At 44.0% G+C, this 26611-nt stretch overlaps 1 protein-coding gene across 1 annotated transcript in view; it reads left to right on the top strand.

Annotated features, from left to right (window-relative positions):
• The first annotated feature begins 2902 nt into the window (after positions 1–2902).
• TSPAN2 (tetraspanin 2) overlaps positions 2903–26611 on the top strand; it is a 70043-nt gene continuing 46334 nt past the window's right edge. Inside the window, exon 1 of the mRNA XM_077335006.1 lies at positions 2903–3164. Coding sequence (XP_077191121.1) covers positions 3096–3164 — 69 coding nt within the window. The 5' untranslated portion in view covers positions 2903–3095. The remainder of the gene's footprint in view (positions 3165–26611) is intronic.

The raw sequence follows: 26611 nt of genomic DNA, 5'->3' as shown, positions 1-26611 counted from the left end.
TACCTTGAAGAAAATTCCACAGAAATTTGGTAGGATATACTGCAGAACCCTATGGTGGGCTTTCCCAGTGAGAAAGGAGACAAAGTTGTATAGTGATTGAAATATAAGGTGAATTTGAACAACCTGGGCTCAAATTCACAGTTTGGCCATGAAACATCCAAACTAACCCAGGAGTCGCTCTCTTTTTTGGAATTCTGACACAGGGTGGTGGCACAACTACAAAATGGCTGCCACAAGAGTCAGAGAAAGCCAAATGTCAGGGAATGAGGTCATACATAATTCTAAAAGTAGCTTTTGAACTTGTCAGACATAAGTTCTGTATGAGCATATTGCTTAAAAACATTTTCTTGCATACGCCTTCAGTCACTCAGTGAAAAGCCTTGTGCTATGGTGGCTGAAAGCAACTTTAAAAAAATCAGTCAGATGTCCAAAGGGCATTGGATAGCTCTGCTAAGCAAAGGTCCCACTTGGCCCCACCAACTTTCTGAAAACACCTTGTGAACACCAGGAATGGTGTTGGTGGATGCCACGGAGACATTGGCACCTCACAGGGAACTTCTGGACTAGGACTTTGCCTCACCTCACAGGATACAGAATGCAAGGGAGTAGAGAACCCTGTGATAGTGGGGAAGAGTTACAGACTGATAGACAAGGGTTGCCAACAAATCTGGAGAAAAACGTCCTGTGTCTTTAATAAAACCTTTATGAGTGTAACTGGGCTGCTGAAGTTTTTCAAAGCATCCTTAACACAAGACCCTTAGCAAGTCATCCCTACTCCCCAAAATATTTGTTGTGTTTGTAGATCTGCTGAGGTGTAATTGACCAATGTGCAGCTAGATTGCACCTGCTGGGTCTAGTCAGTTTAAACCTGAAACTGACCAATAGTACACACTGGAAGCAAGATCCATTGTCTGCTATCAGCTAATGTCTATAAATTGGGGTTTTTCATGGGGATTTCTCAGTTCAATTTTGCCTCTTGTACCATCATGCTGTGATCACAATAAAGAGCTGATTGAACTCCCAGTATCCTGGCTTCCTTCGAACCCACGGACTGAACAACATCCTTGTTCACACACACAGGTCATGAGGCGATGAAATCTATACTTCGGCCACACCAGACTGCATTAGAAGGCTTACATGACAGAATGGCATTGACCATCAAGATTCCAGTTCTCAGAACAAACAGAAATCTAGTTTAGATCTCTTATTCCTAACAGCTAACTTTCTATGTACAGAGGGCTGTTAGTGGTTGCTATTTTTAATGCGGGAATGTTGTTCAGTCATGTGACTTTTGACTTGCAGCCTGAAGTTATAAAATAATTTTACCTCAAAACAGCTGTCTGTGAAAAGTAGGCCGCTTCACAGTCAAGCTAAACACATGCAACTGGAGATGTCTAGAGCCTGTTGTCTCAATTTGGACAGGAAAACCCACTTCCCGGTGGGGGAGCAGAGAAGAGTGGGAGAGGGGGAATCTCAGCTTTCTCCCTACCGGACACCTCTTTTCCTCCAATCAGCTTGTCCTCCTCCGGTTTCAAATTCTTATTTGTAGAGCTGCATTACAAAGCACTTTGCACATCCAATGTGCTAGAGGTATGACAGACAGGGCTTGCAAAAAGGAGGCAGCAACTCCTGAATTTTACGCCAAAATTCCTATCCTTCCACAGTTTGAGCCTGCCCTGCTGTTGGCAAATCTGTTGTCGATTGCTGTGAGAATTTAAACTGTTACTTGTCCACCACAGTCCCAAATACCCCAGGATTGCCTATATATATATACTTATTTAAATATATGTATAAACATATATATTTAAAGAGCCGTTTTCCGGAAGGGCTCCTGCCCCAGATACTAAACTCCCCGACAACGCCTGGAAAACACATCACAACAACACAGCCGGTAGCGACCATCTCGCCTTCAGCCGTGCTGACAAGCCAGAAGAGCTGCCCGCCAAAGGAGGTTCCCCACCCACTGCAGGCGCTTTGGCAGCGGCAGAGAAAACCCAGGGCTTTCCCAGGAGGCGGGGCTTCTGCCGTTCGGAGGCTGGCGCAGGCGCTTTGGCCAAGGGTGCCCCCCTGCCCCAGGGAACGAAGCGGGGCTTACCCGCACCAAATTGGCTGCCGAACCCCCTTCACAGAGCTGGAGGCGCTTTTCACACACTCATAAGAACTTCTTCTAGAAACCGCGGAAAGTTGGTTTGCGGCTAAGCCTTGAGGCTCCCTGGCGCAAACGAAGCCGGATCCCTACCGCGCAAGGCCAAGCAGTTCAGTCAAAGCCAGGGCTATGGAGCTCGAGAGAACTTACTCCTTAATGTTCACTCGGTGGCGGCCCCAGGTGCGCCCCGAGGATTCCGGGGGGAGAGGGGAGGGGTTAATGCAGACGACGGCCAATGCCATGGATGGAATACCGCAGGTATTTCTCAGGTTGAATCTACTCACGCAGCGGAGCGAGCTAGCGGAAGAGACCGCTCGATTCAGATTGCTGGGTGGGTTTTTTTTTTTAATTTATTTATTTAAAGCCTTGCCGGCAGAAAGCTAGAGAATGAGCTAGGGGACGCCTTTTCCTTTGAACGTGCGAGTTCTCTACGTGCGTAGACTCCTCTTAACACATGAAGGCACTTTAAAGCTGCAAAGTGAACTGGGCCACAGCACCTGTTGACTCCGCCGGCCTCTGCCACCTCGTTTTGAGCCATGCCTCCCCGAGGCAGTTTCCAGACCCGAGCAGGTAACAGAAAGGCAGAATCCATGCCACTCGAGCGCTTAATCCGTAACAGATGAAGCAAGACAAACGAAGACTGCTCCGGACCATGTGCAAAGCGCTCCCACCCCCTCACGCAGCTTGAAGATCCCCGAGCGAGGCTCCCAGGCTAAATGCGCCGGCCCCGGTCAGAGTCAGGTCCCGGCGGCAAGGCAACCCGCGGCGGCGCCCACGCCCCCAGGCCCGCCTGGCACCTGCCTCCTCCGCGCAAGCTCCGCCCTCGAGCCCTCGCAGGCGGGGAAGCGGCAGGCGGCGAAGGCGCCGCCAGCCAGCCAGCCAGCCAGCCAGCCAACGCGGTCTGTGTCAGGAGCTGCTGGGGCCGCCGCGGACGCCGCCAAGCGCTGCCATGGGGCGAGTCCAGGGAGGGATGCGCTGTGTCAAGTTCCTGCTCTTCATTTTCAACTTCATCTTCTGGGTCAGTGCGGGCCGAGGAGGGGGGCTGCGGGGCTGGGGAAGAGGAGTCCAGTGGTCAGAGCCCAGGGAGAGCTGGTGCGATTCAAGGCGCGCGGGAGGACAGTGAGGTGGCTGCCAGATTCTGGAGAGCTGTAGCCCTTGGAGTTGGCCGTGAGGGGGTCCAGCCCTGTGAGTGGGTTTTGGTGTGTCTCCGCCCCCCACTTCTTGGGGAGGAGGTGAGCCGGTAGCGGAGATTATTCCACTCAAACATTTACCTGCTCGATAAACAGATGCTTCACAACCCCCCCCCCCCTCCAATCTCTCTCTCTCTGAATCATCCTTTTCCGCACAGTCCCTAATTGCCCCTCTTGATGGTCTCTTTAGAGAGCTAATTGCAAAAAAGGGCTGATGCTCACACTTTTGCATAGTACTCTGAAGGCTTGATCACAGAGACACTTCGGGTGAGGGGAATCCTAGGTGAGACAGACATGGATGGCACAGTTTTCATGGGGAAAGCATCTGCTTTGCTTTAAATATTAAAGAAACCCCCACTTTGTGTTTGCTTCCCTCTTTCATGTTTCATCTGCCATGGCTGCTTCACAAAGGCAAGCTATTTATTATGTAGAAATTTTATACGAAGACACAGTCATGAACTTTTTTTCTAAGAAAAGGATGCTATGGAGTCTACTATATACTGTGAGACATTAAGTTAGTGTGTTCTGAAGTCAGCAGCATACTTTTCTGCTGGGTTTTTTATTAACAACTTGTTTGGTTTGGTTTTATGTTGCCTTAAAAAGATTCTCTGGAGAGGCAGCAAAGAAATTTTATAAATAACGGCTACACTGTCATGTACTGGAAGAAGGAACGTACCTTTCATAAAAGGAACATCTAGCATTCTTGCCTCAATGCTAGCTGAATGTCTTTGGTGGCCAAAACTCCTTCGTTATTGTGCCTTTATCTGTCATTTTTGGGCGGGTGCCTTCAGGAAGCCAGGAGTGATGTCCACATGCATCCCTCTTGTAATAATGCCTTCTGATATCCGTCTAGTATTTGATATAACAAAGGCTGATGCATATATTTGTGTCTCAGGCCAGGTGGGATTACACCAATTAAAACAAAAACAGTGGACAGGTGCTTTATTGCCCCTGAGCACCCAGGATCTCACTGCATTTCATAGAATGCAATAGCAGTCAAAACACCACCTACAGTTTTTAAAGCCTTAAACAGTACGCTTGTGAGATTAGTGAGGCTACCGTACCACAAGATGTTTGTTTATATCTGTATCTCTGAAGCTTTGGGGAGAGGGAGGGGTTCTTATTGAAAAGGAATATGCTGTGACTGTGTACATATTTGGAGAAAAAAGTATGTGGACATTTTTGTACACACAAAGATGTTACTATAGCACAAGTTTCTTGTGCAAGCTCTCAGTGGACTTCATAGCTGTACATTTCTGTTTGGGATGTAACTATGCATCCACACGTCAGGATGGTTTGTTATGGGTTGCAGAATGATGAATGGGATTGTCATCAGGAGGAAATCTGGCTCATAAGAGTTATTACTTCTTGAATGTATGTATCATGGAGCTGTCCTTAAGCTGCAGTGCATTGTTCTTACCTCAAATGAAAGGTGAAAAACCTTTTTTAGAAACCCACACAAAACCTTAAAGTATAGAATATCACAGCAAGCAAGCAGAAAACTTGCAGTTCTTGTATAGAGTCAGCAGCTACTAGGGATGAGCAGATATGAGTAAGTGACATGAAGTGTAATGTGTTTATAATAAATTCTGACAAATCATTCTGCAACACCGTAATGCATTTTCCTCTGTTGACTCTCAGAGGTGAAACACAGGGAAACCCAACCAAAAAGGATCTGTCTTTTCAGGCAAACCTCCCCCCCCCCCGCCCCGTGCCCTTTTACTGAGGCCAGCCGTGTCTGGTAGCAGAAATAGTGTGTCTCATATCTACGCACTATGGCAGGTGCTGTAGTATTGCTGTTGGGTGGGGCATGGGGAACAGGAGAGCCTGTTTGCTTGTTGCTACCACTGATTTTTTTTTCATGTTGGGGAAGACCAGTTCCCCAGTACAGAGGAAGGGGGATGCTATAGTTTCTGAAGTGCTTATTGAAGTAACTGGGGGGGGGGACTTTCTGAAACAGGTATTACTATTCTGGTAGGAAAGAGCTATCTCTTCGTTGATTTTCTTTTCTTTTTTTCCATGGTTAAAAAATTGCTGCCTACATGTCTGACTGATACAAACTGGAAGGCAGGACTCAGTTTCTGACATGTCTTAAGACAAGAATCCAGGTCTGAAGAGTCCCACCATTGGGCAGTGCTTGGTGAAGGTGGTAGACGCTGCCAGATTGGCTCTTTCCTGAACGTTCACACAGCAGAACTTCGGTGGGCTGAAACATCTTACTGCCTTTCAAGGTGCCAGCACTGGCACTGGTCCTCCCCATCACTGACTGAGCAGGCCATATTCACCCCCTTTCTAAACAAGATGGTTCCTCCAGGCAGGCAAGACGAAAGGGGATAACAGAGAAGTCTGTCAACTCCAGACATTATCTTTCCAAATAGCTGGAGTGAGACATGACAGATAGCAGAGGCTGATCCAAACAGTTGTGGGCTTTCCCCCCTGTAACAGAAGGCCATGGACTTCATGAGTATCATTTAATCAGGGCTCTAGCTAGTTAATTCAAGATCTGACTAATCATTGCTTTTGAATATCCGGGCAATCTCTGCAAACATGTCCTTTTTGTTGCCTAATATCCTGTCTGTGGAACTGTAATCTCCTTTCTCAGAAAAAGCTTTGAATTTCAGAACCTCTAGTCACATGATAAAGACCATAGCCCTGATGTTAAGTGCATTTTAGAGTATGTAACATATACAAGTTTATGCTCTCTCTCTCTCTCTCTCTCTCTCTCTCTCTCTCTCTCTCTCTCTCTCTCTCTCTCTCTCTCAATAACTGTTTGGATTAAATACAAATCCTCCTACTGAGCACACAGTAATCCTGTTTTGTTTGTTTGTTTTTTTGCTGTGCATCAACAAGGATAATAAGAATCTTTCCATTAGTACAGATGCTCACAGCCTAATGCCGAAATCATAAACATCACTTTAATTGCTAGTCCTCCAAGTTTACATCCCTTATAACGTATCTCCCAGATCTGACTACCAACATCAGTCTCCCGTTAGAAGAAAATAGCAGTTGAAACCATAGAAACAGCAAAGGAAATAAGCCGTCACAATGGGGCACGTTTGTTTATCCTTGACATTGTTCTGCTGTCAATCAGCACTTTCCCAGGGCCCTGTGGTTCTTGGTGCCTAGGCTGTGCTGCTGATGATTGCTGATTTACAGGGAAGCAAAAAGGACTCCATTCTTAAAGAACCCTGCAGAGCTCTTAAATGTGGGTACACTTCCACAGATGCATAAAAATGGCCGCGTGAATAGACACTCCCTCTTGTGGCTCTTCTGAAGCTTTGCTGAGGCTTTTGGGAGCTTGTTTGGTGTCATATCTCCATTGTAATGTGGTAAACAATCAGAACACCTACATTAAATAGTCTGTAACTTTGGTTCCAAGGCTGCGTGTCATCCAAAACAACAAATGGATTTCTCCCAAAAAAAGTGGATTCTGTGACCTGTAAACCAGCAAAGAAGAATGTTTCAGGGATGTCTTATTGCAGTACAGCTTAAGCCCTGGATGTGCATTCCAGCCTTAATTTTGATACCTCTCAGTAAGCAGAATTACATCCTTCTAAGTCAATTGAACTCTGCACACTTAGTCTTCAAGGGAAAGATCATGTCTAACATACGTTGAAATTTCCTCAGCTCTTTCTAAATCTGCATGGACAGAAGCTAGTATTCACATTTGAAAAGTAGAACATGAGAACAGAATTATCTTATTAGGAACAAATGGAATTGCAAGGCATGTGAGAAAAACCTGAGGTCTTGCTTGCCCATTTTTGTAAATAATAAGAGATTGTGCACATATAGTTCTATATTTTTTTCTACTTTTAGGCCTGTGGAGGGGGGAAGGGCAAAAGTATCTGCCTTCTGACCAGTGGAAAGCCAACAGAGCACAGTTCTTCAGACTTCTGAGGATTCCCTGTGTGTTACCCTCATACCTTCAAGCTTATCTGTATAACCATGAAGGCTAGAAATGTGGCTTTAGGTGTTTATTTATTTGCACTATTTATAGTCTGCCTTTCTCACCAGGATTCAAGGCTTGCAGATAGTAAGTGAGTACAATCAGCAGGATGGGACATCCAATAAAACAACAATACTATCTGTATACTAGGAACCAGCAAGAAGTCTCAAAATAGAACTGAAGTGAAGCATAAGTATGAACATGACGGATTAAATAATGCAAAAATTACATAGCAGGATCCTCCTTACAGCAACAGGCTGCATGAGCTGTATAACAGCAGTATAAACCAGTCAGTTTCCCTGTATCCTTTCTGCACCAATTTGTTTCAGTGCTGCCCTATTACCTGTGTAGAAAAACCACCCTGAACAATTCAGTTTTGCTAGCTTGTGGAATAGCAGGAGAGTGGGAGCCTTGCTGAGTTGGGTTTTGTTTTTTGGAGGGGGGGATGACAGTTATAAGCTGACATTCTCAGTATGTTAGGTCCTTTAATCAATACAAAATGTAGGCAATTATAGAATCCATACCTGGCCACTTTATTTTTTCTATTAAGAAAAGGGCTTCTCTGCTTGGGGATTAAATATGTGACTGGCTGCACACAAGACACTGTCCTCCTACCTCCCAGTGCCATGGCAATGCTACTGTAAGGTTCTGTAAGGACCCCTCCTTCTTTGTTCTCTCTAATCACTTAATTCAATGGTTTCTGTTTCAGGAAGTGGTTGACTTATTGTCTTTCTGGTTTTCTTTCAACCCCAAGGCACAAACATCCAAATGGTGCATGTGCTGCCAAAAAGTGACTTTTTCAAGCCACTGCTGTTTTTATGAATGCTTCTCCAGCATCGCTGAAGTTTCCTTTGCAGAGTTAAGTTGCACTGTGTGCTCAATGAAAGCTGAGTGTTCAGTGGAGCAATATTTTGGTTTTAGGGTATACAGCTTGAATGGTGGGTGGTACACAGCAGTATGCCTATATATTGGTTCTCTGTAAGCCGCCCTGAATCCCAGTGAGAAAGGCAGACTATAAATAGTGCAAATAAATAAACATTTCTAGCCTTCATGGTTATACAGATATTGGCTCTATGATCAATAAAAGTGGTGGATGCTGCCGTGAAATCAAACGGCAAACAACACTGGGCCGGAACGCAATGTTAGGCATGAACCGAATATGGAAGAGTAAGGATATCAGCCTTAATACAAAGTGCCGGCTAGTCAACGCCGTTGTCTTCCCCATAACAACCTATGGATGCGAAAACTGGACTCTGAAACAGGTTGATGACATCACAATTTCTGTCTAAAGTCTTTAGAATACAAATAAGTGGCAGTTGTGACCCTTAAGCATAGGTGACCCTTAAGCAGTTGGTGACCCTTAAGCAAACTCTTCCTGTCTGAGCTGCTCCACTTTGCTTGTTCATCTTTATGATGAAATGATTGCAGAAGGATGAAGTCCCTGATCAGCAGCTTTGACTGTGAGCATGTTAAAAGAGAATCTGTAGAAGGTATTATCTGTTTTAAGATGGGATTTGTTAGATGCAAAAACTTAAACTAATAATTCATACATGCTGAAATAAAGATGCAAACACACTGGGGCTGGCTTTCTGGTTTTTTCTATGCCATTTTACTGGTTTTTCTGTGCCATTTTTCTATGCCATTTCCTTGAAACCCCAGCTGGAAATATGGCAGCCCTGGGCATTCTGTGTCATGCATATGTGCTATGATTGAGGCAGATGTTTCATTTCACAAACAATCGTCTTCTCGGAGCAAGTAATTTCTTGCCAGTAATATCTTCTTACATACACCACCAATGTTTAATTTTTTACAACTTTATGTAAATAAAGTTACATTTGGACCTCTGTGAACTGCAGTTAAGTAGGACGTAGATAAAATTGAAAGGGTACAGAAGAGAGCGACGAAGATGATCTGGGGCCAAGGGACCAAGCCCTATGAAGATAGGTTGAGGGACTTGGGAATGTTCAGCCTGAAGAAAAAGAGGTTGAGAGGGGACATGATAGCCCTCTTTAAGTATTTGAAAGGTTGTCACTTAGAGGAGGGCAGGATGCTGTTTCCTTTGGCTGCAGAGGAGAGGACACGCAGTAATGGGTTTAAACTACAAGTACAACGATATAGGCTAGATATCAGGAAGAAAATTTTCATAGTCAGAGTAGTTCAGCAGTGGAATAGGCTGCCTAAGGAGGTGGTGAGCTCCCCCTCACTGGCAGTCTTCAAGCAAAGGTTGGATACACATTCTACTTGGATGCTTTAGGATTCTTTGGGCTGATCCTACGTAGAGCAGGAGGTTGGACTAGATGGCCTGTATGGCCCCTTCCAACTCTATGATTCTAAGTAAAATGTACATGATGCTGCTGACTCCTTGGCAGGACTACACGCCATGCTCCTCCCTTTCACTTCTTAAACAGAGACCCATGGATAAAAAAACTAGCTTCAGTTACTCTTGATGTACAAATGCAGGTCCCCAGACTTTTGGGAGTTAGTTTCCTCAAGATTCTAAGACTGGGAAAGGCTGTGGCTCAGGATCCCAGTTAGAAGTGAGGAAACTTTTCTCTGTGCCTGCACTCATGCATCAAGGGAACAGGAGTTTGGTTGGTGCAATTTTGCAAGTGGGAAGGGAAGTGCAAGGCATGAGTATGATCCCAGCAAAATGCCGCTTTCATGAGGGCTTGTTTGTTTTACAGAACTTCAGCTAAGACTTTTGAATTCGGCCCCTGCAACTGAGCACAAGAAACTTTAATGTTTCGATGTAGACTAAATGAAATCAGAAACTTAGTTAAGGCATGAACTCTTCTTGGTGGCATTGAAACTAAGTACTGTCTAATTCTAATGTACAACAGCAAAGATGATCAGATAAATGCTGGAGGAGGCTGTTAAAGTGGCCACATTAGCTGCTGCACTGGGGTAGTGCAAATCATAGGGTCTAGTTAACAAAAACAGACATTCACCTACGGTCTCTTTCACATATGCACACTCATAATCATACGAGTTATTATTTCAAAGCCAAAGCTGTGCAGTCAATAAAATCAAAGGCAAGCCTGCCACAGGCTTAAAATCTACAGTAATTTAATGACTACACCCCCAAAGCTGAAATGTGGTAGAGCTGGAAAGGAAAGTACACTTGGACTGAATGCAAGGACAGTAGTTCCAGAGTGAGCCTATTGCTCTAAAAACATGTGATTCACATGTGTGGAGCTGTGCCTGGGTGTGAGATAGCTTTTAGTTGAAAGGATCATTCAAAACAACATCTCTCATGGTGGTAGAGTGGAGATGTTTGCCTTGTGAATGCTTTTTCTTCTCCTTTTGTGTGATTATAGTCTCATTTTTAATCGTGGCAATTTTAGGCGCTTCCTTTCTCTTTATTAGTTTCCTTGTGGGCAGCAGAACGCAAGAAGATTTGCATTGTCCATCTAACAATGGCACTGCCTCCCATGAAAGGAATCTTTTTCTGATCTGTGTGACAGGCAAGAATATGATGATGGGACCCAACATAAATCAGTGTAATTTACAGAATAAAATATATTTTCCAGCCTACCCATTTCCTTTGCAACTGGGGCACTGAATGCTGCTTTTCTGTCTCCAGTACATGCTGCAGTCTTTGCCCCAGATGCTCCCGGTGTTGCTTCATAGCCTTTTCCGTGTCCTTATTCCATGCGGCTAGTGGATTCTGCTGCTTGGCCCCATTTGATTTTATTTCCTGTACATTCAGAAATATAGCTTGTTTATCCGTGTATTTTAACTACAGATCACTTTCCCCCCCCTTTCCCAGGATGCATTTCTGTGCTATTAAAAGTTTTGTGACAGGCAGCAATTCTACAAGTGGAACCTTTTCCAGACTGGGTGATAAGAAGAATTTTGAGAAAAGATGGTCCTGTTGAATTCCTTTTTCTCTTGTAACTGTTTATTTACTTCATTCATGCATCACCTTTCTCCCAAATGGCATCCAAACAGATTTCAACATTCTCCTCCCCTCCATTTTGTCCCAACAACAACAACAACCCTGTGAGGTAGACTAGGCTGCGAGTGTGTGACTATCCCAAGGTCACCCAGCAGGCTTCTGTGGCAGAGGTACGGATTCACACCTGGGTCTCCCAAATCCTCATCCAGCACTAATATTACTGCACTACACTGGCAGGCCCAAGTGCCAGGAAAAGTTGTGATCTGGGTCAATTACAGTGGAGGGATAATTTCAGATGCCTTTGTATTGGGGACAAGGAAAAGTGGCAGGAGAAAAGGTGTCATGCGTGCTCATGTCTCTTCAGTACCACCTCATTCATGCATCTGTGGCCCAGGAGAACATGTGTCACAATAAATCAGCATTTTCTGGTGCCTCATCTGTAATTGATGCTTAGTCAGCCTGTGTTAATTTTCTTGCCCAACTGCTATGGCATATGTTGAACTCTCGTGTTGAACTTAGGAAGAAATGTATGGTTTTTGACAATGTACAGATGCCATGCCCTTGTTGAGCCAGTCACCTGGCTACATACCAAGTATCAGTAACTCCAAGGCCCTCCATGGCTATGGCCTAGAACAGGGGTAGTCAACCTGGGGTCCTCCAGATGCCCATGGACTACAATTCCCATGAGCCCCTGCCAGCAAATGCTGGCAGGGGCTCATGGGAATTGTAGTCCATGAACATTTGGAGGACCACAGGTTGACTACCCCTGGCCTAGAATGTCTGATTTGCTGTCACTGTTCTTTTCAATACTGAGGTCAGGGTACAGCTACAGACTCTGGTGGGTGACCACTGTTTATAGAAAAGTGTGTTGATCATTGTGGCAAGTCAGTAGATTGCTTTATTTGAAATCTCAAGTTCTTAAACTCGTTAATTTTTTTTAAGGCCTGAATTTTCTTAGCCTAAAGTTCACAGAAAGTGGGTTCTGTGATGAGACTTCAGCTGTTATTCTCTTGTTAGGGGAGGGAGTGCTGAAAAACTGCAGAATGTTTTCTGTCCATTGTACTTCGCTGACAGTGTTTCAGCAGCTTGTCAGATGTCCCTTCCTGACCCCAAAGTTCTGGAATTCTGGAAAGATATGTGCCACGATATGGCAGGTGTTCATGGAAAAGAAGGCAGTGATGTGAATTTTGGGGAGAAAATGCATATAATTAAGCATTTAGAGGCAAAATCTAATGCACATAGGAAATGTCAGCACTTATCAGAAAGTGAATGCAATAATGAATGGATGCGTAGCTGTACCCGTACTGTGGCTGACTGAAGAGGTGCCACCTTTTGTTCTCCAGAATGAGGAAACTCTTTAGATTTCCTTAATGAGATTGCAGTGTCTGGATTTCAGCCTTGCAGCCCTCAGGCCCCCTGCTGATTCTTCTCAGGGACATGTCATCTTAGTTTGTTGTTTAGGTGAAACTTTTATGCAGAACCAAAGCTGGTTATAAAAGCCACTTGCCAGGGAATGATATTCAAAGCAGACACCGTCTTTGCAGCTGTCCTGTTCTGAGTGCACAGAGTTTTGTGTTTGCAATTTGAATATCTGAAAGCATATGTGTTGTGGCCCATGAAATCTCATAGTGCAAACCAGTATGTACGATGTTCTGTGGGTCTCCGTCTTTGCAAGTACCACTCCACTCTGAAGTCAGCTGTGCCATGGGGTGCATTTATCAACAGTCCTGAGTCCTCAGAAAGATGTGTGCCCCCTCCTGTTCCTTCCACCCTCCCCTGCTCCTCCTGAACTCTTAAGGCTCACCTTAAGAGTGCTTTCCTCTCCCCCAGAACCTTGTGTGTAAAATAAGTAGCAGTGCTTGACATCCACACACCAGTCTCTCCACAAGCTTATTTCATTTTTCAACTCTGAATGTGGGAGCGCAGAAAAGGGCTTCCAGAAAGGGCAGAGTTTGCTGCTTAGGACACCTCTACACAGACATTGTAGACTGCAAAACCCACAGTGATTCTTGTAATGCTCACACTCTGCTATGTAGATGGGTGGGGTACCAGTGTGGGCTGAAGCTTCCGCACAACTGGACTGTGGATATTGATGTACAGTGGAATGCATATCCGATATGCACACCCTGAACTGCCATGTGGGTGTTCCAAGAAGCTTCCTGCGACTCTTGGGGAGAGGAAAGCTGCAACTTAGCCTTTCCTTACTCTGTCTTCGGATTTTCTGAAGCAAGCATAGAAAAAGAAAAAGAAGAGTTGTTTTTTGTACCCTGTTTTTCACTACCCAAAGGAGTCTCAAAGGGGCTTACAATCACCTTCCCTTCTTCTCCCCACAACAGACAACCTGGGAGGGTAGGATCAAACCTGGCTTGCCAGATTAGAAGCTGCTGCTCTTAACCACTACACCGAGCTGACTCTCATACTACCCTGGTTCTGATGCATACATGCTAGGAATGTGAATGAGACAAGAAATCCCTTCTAAGGAAAGCCCTAGCAACAAGTATTGTGGTACAACAGGGAGATACAGTAGACACTGAAAGTCAAATTAACAACCAGCTCTAATTCTGCCCTCTAAGTGTTATTCAGAATGTAATTAGCAATGATGAAAGATTTAAAAGCAATTCTGGAGACCAAACAACAATTTATATGTGATCAGCCCTCTTGACCTTTTAATACTTGTTTATGTCCCTTACTCTCAAGCCAGTTTTGACTCCTGAGGCGTATTGCTCACATGGATTATGGTTTTATGGTTCCCACTTACATTCATGTATTTTCAAATACTGGTACCCCACCTATTTCCTTAGTTTCAGGGCAGCTAACAAAGCATCAACAAGTTGCCAACGCAATGCGACATTCTAGAATAACAGCCAGTGGCCTGAATGTTGTTTTCCCTTTAAATTGAAGCAAATATGTTTTTTTTTCTTTGCTCAAGTTTAAAATGGAAATCCCCAGATGCCCTACAAGCCAAGCTGGGGAAAAGTGGAAACTGCCAAATAAAGCAGGGCTGTACTGTGTGGAAACAGCCATTATTGGCTTACCCAGAACCAGTCAGTATATCAGTATATATTGTGGCACACAAGTTCTAAACAGGAGTAGTAATAAAGATCAGAGTAATATGATCAAAGTACATTTCCCTTACCACAGAGCAAGCATAATCTCCAGAACTTAAAATTAAGAAGTGGGTTTTACATCTTGTATTATCCATATCCTAATGGCACATTTCTCTCACTGTTAAATAGGACCTCCCTCCCCTCTACCAATTAAGAAGAAGAGTTGCTTTTTATACCCTGCTTTTCACAACCAGTACAAGTAATTAAATAATGACCACACCAGAATTAGGGAACAGGTTTAGTTCCAACTCAAACTAATATTTTATTTTTTCACATAACATCCCCCCCCTCCACTTACAAGCAAGCCCACCTTGCCTGGCCCCCCTTTCTCCAGAAGTATTTCCCGCCTTTACTAAAGCTGAGCCTGGAGGAGTCTGTTCTTAGTCATAGTATATGAAGGAAAGCTCCCATGAGAATGTGCAAGGTGCTTCTGCCTCATAACTGATGATTAACCACAGCCTCCTGCCTCCCACACAGTTTAAATTAAGGAGCAAATTGCCTCTGAGTCTGTTGAGACAGGGTTGTCGAGTATAAAGGCCATTGTAACCTCAAGCCCTCAGCGTCACACAAAAATACCCACTCCTGGTTTCCTCTCCCCTTTGCCTTTCCTGGTAACGCTGAAAATATGCTTTAAAAATGCTATTGCCAGATAGCAAAAAGAGCACACTTTTTCAATTATAATAGTCAATAAGATGATTTTATCAACACAATTTAAGGGAGGGTTAAGAAAACCCTTCACTCAGAGTCCCACCTTCCATCTGCCATCCAGGGCAATCCAGGCTCAATTGTCAGTGGATTACGTCCCAGAACAGAAATGAACAAGAAGGTTCAGTGAATGTTACACCCATTCCCTGTTTCAGTGAGTTATGGAATCAACACAGTTTTACCCACAACCAAAATATTTCAAAATTCTGGGCTTTATATTCAGCCTGAGCTTAACCTTCAGCTTTAGTTGCAACAGGCAAGTGTAATGTCTACAAAAAAGTGGGGAAGCAAAGAATATTAGGGACATAAGAGTCAAAAACTGAGCTTCCTAGTCTGAAACAGCTGGAGGAGACGAGGAGGATGTCTGCTCTGCCTAGAGGCACAGCACTGTACAGCAACAACTAGCAGTGGGGAGCACACACTCTGCAGACAGTGTTTCCTACCCAAAGTGCACCTGTGCTTCTCTACAGATGCAAGGAGAATCACATGCCATGAAATCCTCTCATTTCTTTTCCTTACTTTTTACTCTGTTTTCCTGTTAACTCTCCAAACTCCAACCATCCATTTGAACAATGAACAGTAATGGAAGTGGAGCTGGATAGCTTCAGCCTGTACATTTGATGGCTTTTCCTTCTCTAGGTTTTTGCTAGTTAAATGGCCCGTGGATGTGCTGAGGAGGTAGTCCCAAAGCATAAGAGCAGTAGGAGAGGATGTAGATAATGGAGAACTCTCAACCTTGATGACTGAGGAGATCAATTTTTAAAAAGAGAAGTGAGTGATAAACGTGGGTAAGGAAAACTCTGCTCTAATTCACATGTCATTTTGATAGAATTTCTGTTGCCAAAACAGGGGGCCATAGTACACAGGAGGTTCTCTGTGTGTGATGCCTCAGGTGAATTTCACCTAAAGATTTGCTGCAAATGGTTGGTTGTGAGAAAGTGTTATGACTCTTTTGAAGTATGCAAGTTTGTGGATTGGAAGGTTTTTATGCTTTACAGATATATTCATCCTGACCAGCTAGAATATTTAACTTTCCATGAAATCACAGCAGCTTGATTTATTTTCAAGGATTTCTATGCCACTTCTTCATAGTCCTGCTGAAGGTACCTTATGATTGATAATAAAATGGAGAGAAAATGATGCTTATCATTTCTTAGGCTCCGAGGAGCCCCGAGAGTAGAAATTATTGCAAGGTCTCCTCCACAGTCAAAAGGTTAGAAAAGGCTGCACTAGAGACTTTGGACAAGGCCTTATGGAGTGCCAATAAGTCTGTTGTGAGTGAAGAATCAATGTACCAATCAGTGTGTGTCTACAAATACTGTGCAGATGCCTGTATTATTTCCTAGTTTTGTAATGTAATATTATATCCTCTGAAGCCCACTTAGTTAATAAACTCAAAAGAATGTAACTCTGCTTAGGACTGCACTCTCTGTAGGCTTAGGTATCTCCTTTCTAAGCTTAGCTGCCAATCTGCAATGTGAGAATAACAGTACAAGCACCCTGAACTAGTCTGTTTTAAGTTCATGATGCTGTGAATGCCCTATACTATTATATCAATTCTAATAGCAATACTAAGGATGGCTATTGTAATTATGAATGGCATTAGAATATGCTCCACAATGAGTTTAGTTATATGTGCATCCACTTCATTTAATATTGTTTCTCTCCCAGCTGAAACAAATCTAAGGTGGTTGGGCATTTGCAAAATTTGATTTTGCTGTCTTTGTCCTGGTATGCCCTTTTTTCTCTGCCGATAGTTCTACAGGCTTTCCTGCCCGCTTGACTTATTCCTGATTTTCTTGGTAGTTGGTCCAACAAACACTGGAATCAGACTGAGCATGAGTATTGTGCACATCTCCTTTCCCTCTGTATTTTTATATTGTGGTGTCAGTGTATTTTCTTTTGCATGTGTCTGTAATAATCAGGATTTTCAAGGGAAGTAGCATCATCTTTGGTGGTATCACAACACCCCCTCCCTTTCACTTTTTGTGCATGCTTAGATTGATATTTCAATATGATGTTGCATTTTAAAGGCACTAAATATTGATATTGCTGTACTGCTGTAACGATAGGTCAAGCAGGCTCTCTGAATTCCAAGCTTTCTTTTTTTTTTTTTTAAGTAAGTCTCTAGTTGCTTCCCTGGCAAAGATATGACTTTTCCTTATCTCAATGAGGATTTGGGTTGGTGACTTACACTGATGCCTCAGTGTGAAACCTCTCCTCTTTAGGCGGGGAGGAGGAGTGGTGAGAGGGTGTGGCTTGATCATGACATCGAGAAGTGAGCTGAAGCTGCATGGGAGTGAACCACACAAAGAAAATTGACAGAAATATTACTTGCAGGGAAAACCCCATGGAAAAAAACAAAGAAGAATGTAAAGGCACAAAAATACATGTAAAAACCGGGCAATCAGGGCACAAACCAACAAAGCATGGGGCCACAACAACAAAAAAGTTGAAGGGGGGGGAGCTGTTTTTGGTTGCTGTTTTTCAGTTAACATAAGCATGCAGTTGCACCAGGAAGGATACTATCAGAGTCAATTGCATTCACTTTTCCATTTAAAACTCTTATGTACTCCACCGTTACACAGTTACAAGGGCTGGAATCAACTTTTGTGCTGCTGGCAACACACACACACACACACACACACACAAAAGCTCACATTTCCCAATCTGGTGGATTTATGGAAAGGGAGGATATTCCTTTTAAGCATCTTTGTGGTTTGACAGCTCCCAGCTGCCCCACACTCAGGCCTTGTATACAAGTTTGTAGCATTGCAGAGCAGCCTAGCAGGGTCCCTGCTAAATTGTTCTTGGCAACGGAACACGGAGCTTGGCTCTCTGCCCAGTGCCCAGGCTCTCTGGGAGTGCACGGTTAGGTGAGGCTGCCAGGGGGGATGTTCATTTTCACTTGGGTCTGTGGTGATGTCAAGGGGCTCTTTGCCATCGGCAGTCATTGCCTGCTCCAAGCAGGTTGTTTCCTGGAACCATTATACAGATACGCCAGGAGACTGGCAGGGCACCCACTCTCAGCCTCTCCTACGCAGAGGGACAAAGTGTTGTATACTGGCTCTCCTTTTTGATAAGGGCATTGCTGCACTTATCTTTCTGAATATAAAGTAACCCACTGGTGCAAAAAAAAAAAGCGATCTTAGGTATAGAGAGGTAGGAAGCTAGCATATATATATTTTTAAGTTCTACTGTGCTATAAAAATTGATCCACCTCTTCCCTTAGAGTCATGGGAGTGAGGAGGAAAACAGTTATACCACACAATAGTTATAAACTTAATCCCAACAAAATGAAAGTACTGCTAGTGGGAGCAAAGTTTGACGTAGGGAATGGGTTATCTCCTATTCTGGATGGTGTTGCTCTTGGCAAACAAGTGGCCATCCTGGGGAAGAAAGATCTTGCCACTGTGGTGCATGTGGTGTGTGCTCCAGTAACAGGAGATTACACCAGTGCGTTCTAGATTGGGCTGCCTTTGAAGACTACCTGAAAGCTACAGGCCCATTCCGCACAAGGAACAATGTGGCAAATTGCTTACAGAAAGAAAAGACGGAATTTAAAATAGTGGAATTCGGTGTAACGCATACCTGCCTTTGTAGTGGAATCCAGTAGCGTTCCAATCATTTCCCACAGGTTTCCGGTCTCGGCAAAAATCGCTAGAAAGGAAGCAATTTTTTCCGTGCTTTGTCCCGCCCCTGGCTGTCAATCAAACGAGTAGCCAATGGGCGGCTGTTACCATGCTCCGGAGAAGCCCCTTTCCCTTTAAGAAAAGTTTTTTAAAAAAGAACGAAAAACACACGTTGCAACGAATATGCCTTGATTCCTTGATTCCTTGCTTCCTCCTAACGTAGAGACCCATCTAGCTGGCAGCTGGCATGTGAGCTGCTGATTCATCGTTGCCACGATCCCCCGAGTGAACCCCCCCCCCCATGCACGGGCGCAATTTTTGGCAAAAATAAAGGGAACTTGCAAACGGGGCTGTGTTGTGACTTGAGGGGAGCTTTAAAGCAGCTCTGTGGAGGGATTGCAGCCAGAGAAGCCTCACTGGGTGAATCAAGGCTCGCCGGCTCATTGCTCTCCGCTCGCTCCAAGAAAAAAAAATGGCGATCGCTTCGCCGGAAGTTCAGAGGAGAGAGCCAGGGGGAGGGACTTTGCTGAAACCGCAACAATGGTAACACACAGAACTTTTTCAAAACTGTTGCAGATTGTTTGCAAGAGTGTAGTGCTTTCCAGAGGGTGAATCCACTTTTTGGGATTTCCCTGGAAGCGCTACAATGAAGTGCTTTTCGGGAGTCTGTTTCAGGAGTGTGGCAGGTTGTGTGCGACGTTGTGCATAACTGCAAATTAATAGCGTTTGCAATTTGCCACACTCCTTCTACGTTTAGCTTGTGCAGAATGGGCCACAGTTTATACAGAATGCTGTGGCTGGAATGATGCTGAATGGAGTACTCTCTGAACATATATGTGCAAATAGGTATACACTGTTCTTTCTGCCTGCTTACAATTGCCTATTCCGTACCTGCTTCTGAAGCAAAATGTGTTAGGAACTGATCACAACAGCTTTCTGCTTAAGGTGTTGTAACTCACCGTGGATATGCCTATATTTATAGATTTTGTGAACATGTTCCTTGGTTTTAAAATATTTGGGTGTGCCACAGCATTTGATTATTTTGATGTGCAATCTGTACTCTGGACAGGAAGCTACTATTATGACAGAATATGGAGAAACATAATGGTTTCCAGTTGGCAAAGGTTTCAGATGAAGATGCATTTTATCTCCTCGTCTCTTCAATCTGTGTGCAGAAAATATCATAAAGTAAATTGGATTTGATTGAGATGCAGGTGGAAGGAACATTAACATTTTGAAATTTGCAGATGACACAACATTACTGGCAGACAACAGTTAAGACTCGAAAGTACCACTAATGGAGGTTAAAGCAGAAAGTGCCAAAGCTTGATTATAGCTGCACATCAAGAAGACAAAAAAAATGACTTCTGGGGAATTACAAAACTTTAAGACTGAGGATGAAGAAATTGAAATTGTTCAAGATTTTTTATTCCTGCCTCCATCATCAACCAAAAGGGAGACTGAAACCCAAAAACTACAAAAGATCCCTTTAAGAGTAAGGATGTGTTGCTCCTGACCAAGATCAAGTTAACTCATGCTGTAGTATTCTCCATTACTAGGTATGGGTGTGAAATGTGGACAGTGGAAAAAGCTTACAGGAAGGAAATTGATTAATTTGAAATGTACTGGAAGAGAGATTTACAGATAATGTGGACTCCCAAAAAGACAAGTAAGTGGATTCTAGACCAAATAAAGCTTGATCTCTCTGTAGAAGCTATAATGACTAAACTGATGCTATCAGACTTGGGCCACATCACAAGAAGACAAGAGTAACTGTAAAAAATAATACTAGGAGAAGTTGAAGGCAACAAGAAAAGGTAAACATCTCATCCCAACATGAGATGAATTAATTCAGTCATGGGAGCCATGGTCCTCAGTTTGCGATACCTGAGCAAGGCTGTTAATGACAGGTTGTTTTAGAGAGCCTTCATTCATTGGGTCAGCATAAGTCAGAAACAACTTGATGGCCCTTCACACACAAACATAAACATGTGCCTTAGAGCAGTGGTCCCCAAACTTTTTATCACCTGGGACCGGTCAACGCTTGAAAATTTTACTGAGACCCGGGGGGGGGGTAGTCTTTTGCCGAGGGACATTGCAGCCGCCTGAGCCCCTACTCCACTTGCTTTCCTGCCAGCACCCCTGACTTCCCGCTGCCTGCTGGGGGGCGCTGCCAGCACCAGCTGCACAGTGCCATACCGAGGGGGAGTCCCAGCCATGGCGCCCACTGGAAAGCACCAAAGGTGAGCTGGCGGCAGAGTGGCAGGGCAACCCCCAAGGCAGCAGCTGGGGAGGAGGAGGAGGCAGAGCCGCGGCCCGGTACCGACTGACCCACAGACCGGTACCTGTCCGCGGACCGGGGGTTAAGGACCATTGCCTTAGAGTCAAGCTTATTTCCCCCCCTCATCTGGTGACCCGAGAAAGGAGGCTGAAACCTGAAGAACCATGAGTAGATAGACCAGCTTGTTTGTTTTAAAGCATCTTCCTAAAAACAAAACAGGGACAGCCTTATCAGAACCCCCAAAATAGGAAAAGGCTAGTAAATAGGTACAGGTATAATGTGAGCATTCATAGGAGAAGGAGATGTCATCTTCCTTTCTAACTATTCTAAATCAATCATACTGACCTCAGTCTTCAGTCCCACTCTGTCTGCGCTCTTATAATAAAATGACCTTGCAGAAAAGGAAGAAGGAATCAGTTGTGACTGATGGAGCTGCATCTTAAAGATGGATTTTGACAGCTAGCTCTGCTTTAAAGGACTGCTCGTGCTAGCCTTGGTGAATGCTTAATGAAAATGCCTGTGGGGGCTTTATTTGTTGAGACACTTAAGTGAAGGGCAGCTCTCTCCTTGAATAAGTAACTCATTCCCTTGTCCAGTCTGAGGATCTTTTCAATAACTTGGCCAAGGTAGATTCTGTAATGCCACTGGCTGGACAGAAAAACTTTGAGATGCTGCAAGATGCTGCTTGCCAATAAAGTGGCCTCAGGAATGTGTGGCTCAGTCCTATTGGGTAAAAGCTTTCTTTTCAAAGAAAGCACTATTCCTCTGGATCTGGAACAAACTTGTAACATGGAATCGTCTTCTTGGTCCAATACATATAATTTCTTGTGTCATGAAAAAAAATTCATGTGTCATGAAAAAATTCCTATTGAAATTTTCTGGGTTTTTTCCCCATTGAGAAAAAGTCCATATCATAGCAGTATGCTTACGTCCAGCTGGGACCTTTGGGTCAAGAGTCCCATTTCCTCCCTTCTTCATGCAGGAGACTTGGAAAGGGGGCTTCCATTCTCTGTGTCTTTAAGAAACCTTTCTTGTGGACATGAATCACTCCCATTCCAAGAGTGCCCTTCTTACAACTGAAGAGCCATGGTGTATGCCTCTATTGAAAAAGAAAATGAGGCTACTAGAGAATGGCGCCTTTTGCCCTCACAAGGATGAGGTACACTTCTACTACGGTGCTAATGCGTACGGAGTTGTGAGGCTGGTGTCATTCGACTGCAGCTGGAAAGCCAACCGCAGAAGCACAAAGCTGTGTGTTGTGTGGCCTTGCAAAAGCACTGGCTATTGTCTCTTGTTCAGTAACTCTGGTGCCATGAGAGAAACTGGGTGGGCATCCCTTCCCCCTTCAACATGATTGGTGAAGGCATGTTGTCTGTATCAAGCCTTTATGGTTACTACATGAGACCTGAGCTTTCCAAGGGAAGTAACTACTCTTTGTTCATGACAGAACAAACCAAATCTGAGGGCCATTCCACACTCGTTCAAAATTGCACAATGGTTGCAAATTGAAATCGCTACTGATTTGCTGTTATGCGCAACATCGTTGACAATCTGCAACACTCCTGAAACTGATCCGCAAAAAGTGCTTCGTTGTAGCACTTTCAGGGAAATCCCCAAAAGTGGATTCACCCTCCGGAAAGCGCTACACTCTTCCAACCAATCTGCAACACTAGCGGGAAAGTTCTGTGCGTTACCATTGTTGCGGTTTCTGCAAAGTCCCTCCCCCTGGCTCTCTCCTCTGATCTTCCGGCGAAGCGATCGCCATTTTTTTTTCTCAGAGCGAGCAGAGATCAACGCACCGGCGAGCCTTCGTTTACCCAGCGAGGCTTCCCCGGCTGCAGTCCCTCCCCAGAGCTGTTTAAAGGCACCAAGTACCAAGCAACACACAGCCCCGTTTGCTGGTTTATTTTCCCTTTATTTTTCACTCTCTTTTCGGCTGAAAATCGTGCCCGTGCGGGGGGGGGGGGTATTTTTTTTTCACTTGGGGGGAGAGTGGCAACGATGAAACGGCAGCTCAAACACCACCTGCTAGCTAGACGGGTCTCTCCGTTGCAACGAATCAATGCAGATTCGTTGCAACGTGTTTTTTTTAAAACCTTCCTTAAAGGGAAAGGGGCTTTTTGGGAGCATGATAACGGCCGCCCATTGGCTGCTCGTTTGATTGACGGCCAGGGGCGGGACAAAGCTTGACAATATCGCTTCCTGGCTAGTGATTTTTGCCAAGACCGGAAACCTGTGGGAAACGATAGAAACGCAACTGGATTCCACTAAAAAGACAGGTATGCATAACGACGAATTCCACTATTTAAAATGGCCCTTTTGCCATGTGTTACCTAGAGACTTGCTAATCAACTTTCCAGTTAACAGTATTTATTTTTATTTATTTATTTATTTGGATTTTTATACTGCCCATTCTTTGTAGCTCTGGGCGGTTTACATTGAAACATTATCTAACTTTACATGGAACATATGAACAACTTTCAAACAACTTTCAAAACATAACTGTTCAATACCACATTATTTCCAATAATCATCTTAATAATGTATAGGAACATTAGTAGTATTAATAACAATAACATTAGGAGGTCAGTTATTGCAATCATGGGAAGGTGTCTGGGGGAATCAGTAGGTGTTCTGAGATGGTTGGCCTCAAGCACATGCCTGGTGGAGGAGCTCCCTTTTGCAGGCCCTGCGGAACTGTGGAAGGTCGGGCAGGGCTCTGATCTCCTCAGGGAGCTCATTCCACCACGTGGGGGCCAGAACCAAGAAGGCTCTGGCTCTTGTTGAGGACCGGTGCCCTGCACTGGGGCCAGGGATCGGTAGCGAATTGGAAGTGGCAGAGCGTAAAACTCTTTTGGGGGTATAGGCACGGAGGCAGTCTCTTAAATACACTGGGCCCAAACCAGGTATGGTCTTAAAGGTGATTACCAGAACCTTAAACTTAATCTGGAATTCAGCTGGGAGTCAGCCAAGTTGTTGGAGTACTGGCTGGATGTGGGATCTCCATGGTGTTTTTGTGAGGATCCTGGCTGCAGCATTCTGCACCAGTTGTAGTTTCCGGATCAAGGATAAGGGTAGGCCTGCATAGAGTGAGTTGCAGAAGTCCAGTCTAGAGGTGACCATCGCATGGATCACTGTGGTTAGGTGCTCTGGGTCCAGGTAGGGCGCAAATAGCTTGGCTTGGCTAACCCTCCAGACTGAAAAAAAGACACACTCTCTAATATCTACAGTGCTAGTATACTGTATTGATTAGTGTCAGACTTGGGAGATCAGGATTCAGATCTACACTGAGACATTGAGCACACTGGGTGTCCCTTAGACAGCCTCCCTCTCTACACATGACTTACCCCACAAGTCTGTTGCAATGACAAGAAGGGAAGAGATTCATATAGGCTGTCCTGATTTCCTTTGAGAAAGAGTGAAGATAAAATTGTAACAAAACATACGAAGAAAGTTGAAAGCACCTGTAGAGATAGTGATTATGAGTTTGCCTTATGAAATATGGGTTTGAATAGTTGTTTGATAACCTCTCTTAGTACAATAGTACTTTTGCCGAGCTCAACAAGGTAGTAGGTGTGCCATTCCAGCATTTTTTAAAATCTGCATTATCAAGACTCATTTTAATTCAGCTTCCAACCTGATTTTTTGATTGAAAGTGCCTTGTTGGATAACCTTTGCCGGAGGGAAACAAGAGAGGGGGATGCTGTTAACACTATTGGATCATTCAACAACATCAAATACCTTAGATCATGGTATTCTTCAGGACCAGTCAGGTATTGGGTGTGCTGGACTTCTGTAGTTCCAGTCTTGGTTTATTGATAAGTTCCAAAAGGTCATGCTGGGGACAGCAACTCAACTTCAGGGCATCTTTGCTAGGAAGTCCCTCCATCTTGAATCTTATGCTGATTACTGTCTACATGAAACTGTTAGGCAAAATCATCTGGGAACCCAGAGTGAAATGTCTTTAGCACGCTGATGACACAGGACGCTTCTCCTCATTATCAGATGAATGGATGGGTAGCCTCACTGAGTGACTGGAGGGAGTAATGGGCTGGATGCAAGTCAATAAACAAGTTTAATTCAGACAAGAGTGAGACACTTATGGTCAGTAATGTAGCCAATCAGGGACTGAGAAGTCATCAAGTTCTAGAAAGTACTTAAGTTCCAAAGTTGGGTACTTTTATATCAATGTCTACAAATGGAGTATTAGATCTCCTCAGAGACACATGGTTGTGGTTGTTGTCAGCCATTCAATCATGTCCAACTCTTGGTGATACTATGGAACAGCTGTCACCATGATCCCCAATTCTGTACCAGCTCCCTCACCTGTGAAATGTTCTGGCTGGTGTCCATCTTGATCATGTCCAACCACAGTATTCTTTTTGGCCTGGTTTCCTTTTTCCACTGACCAATCCTAGCATAACTGCTTTCTCCTTTGAGTTGGATGTGGCCAAAGTAAGTGAGCTGGGGGTTTGTGATTTTGCCTACCAATGATATATCAGATTTTATGTGCTATAATATTTCCTTGTTTGTGACTTTTGCTCTCCATGGAACCCACAGAAGCCTTCTCCAACACCAGAGTTCTTGAACACATTAAATCTCTTCACAATCAATTGTCACTGTGACATGACTTTTTTTGTTTGCTTGTTTTTGCAGTGGTTTTTATTTTTTTTGTCTTTTTAGTGTTTAAGAAAGGGCCAAATTTCTTACTTACTTCATTGACCTTTGTAGTCAGCTGTTCTGGGCCTTCCTTAGTTTCTGACAGCAGGGTAGTACCATTAGCATACCGAAGATTATTTATATCCCTTCCTCCAATCATAATTCCAGTGTTTCATTCTTTGACTTCAATATCTCTCATAATGATCTCAGCATACAAGTTAAAACAGGAGTGGAGAAAGAATTCAACCTTGCCACACTCCTTTCTCTATTTTAAACCACTCATTGTCACCAAAAGTTGTATATACAATGGCTTCTTGGTTTGCATAGAGTGACTGCATCAGTTTGATCAAATGCACTGGCACCCCCAAATTTTGCAGGGCTCCCCACAATTTATTGTGACCCACATAATCAAAAGTTTTCTTGTAGTCAATGAAGCATATACATGGTACCCAACTCTGTCTGATATGCAGTCTACATCTTTGCCTTGATGATTACTGCTGCACTGATAATATCCAAGCTATCTATATGGAGTTGCCTTTTGTTTGGAAAATTCTGCTAGTGCAGAATGCAGCAACTAGATTTGAGTCCAGGAGTACCTAAAAGACCAACAAGATTTTTGATGTCTAAGCTTCTGAGAGTCAAAGTTCCATCTGTCAGATAGTCCGTAAGGTGCTACTGGACTCAAATCTAGGTTGTTACTAAATGGGGCATATTCTAATCATTTAAAAACATCTTCATCAGCTGCCAGTTGAGATGCAGTTAAAGGTGCAGGTTCTTAACTAACCTATCTCTGTGTTTGCCTGCCTGTTCTGATATCGACCTACGTGTCAGCTAAAATTAGCATCAAAGACCTGTTCCTGCCTCCTGAAGTAAGGTGCTTTCTTCTGACCCAGCCAGGGACAGGTCCTTTTCTAGAGTGACATCTCGATTATGGACAGCCTTTCCCACAACAGTTTGCCTGGCTCATGATCTGATACCTTTAGTCACCTCATAAAAACTCATGGATTTTTCAGTGTGCTGTTAAATATTAACATTTTTATGTGATCT

The sequence above is a fragment of the Paroedura picta genome, chromosome 4, assembly GCF_049243985.1.
Source record: "Paroedura picta isolate Pp20150507F chromosome 4, Ppicta_v3.0, whole genome shotgun sequence".
Classification (NCBI taxonomy): domain Eukaryota; kingdom Metazoa; phylum Chordata; class Lepidosauria; order Squamata; family Gekkonidae; genus Paroedura; species Paroedura picta.
The sequence above is the reverse complement of the archived record's forward strand: the minus strand, read 5'-3'. Positions and strand labels throughout refer to the sequence as shown.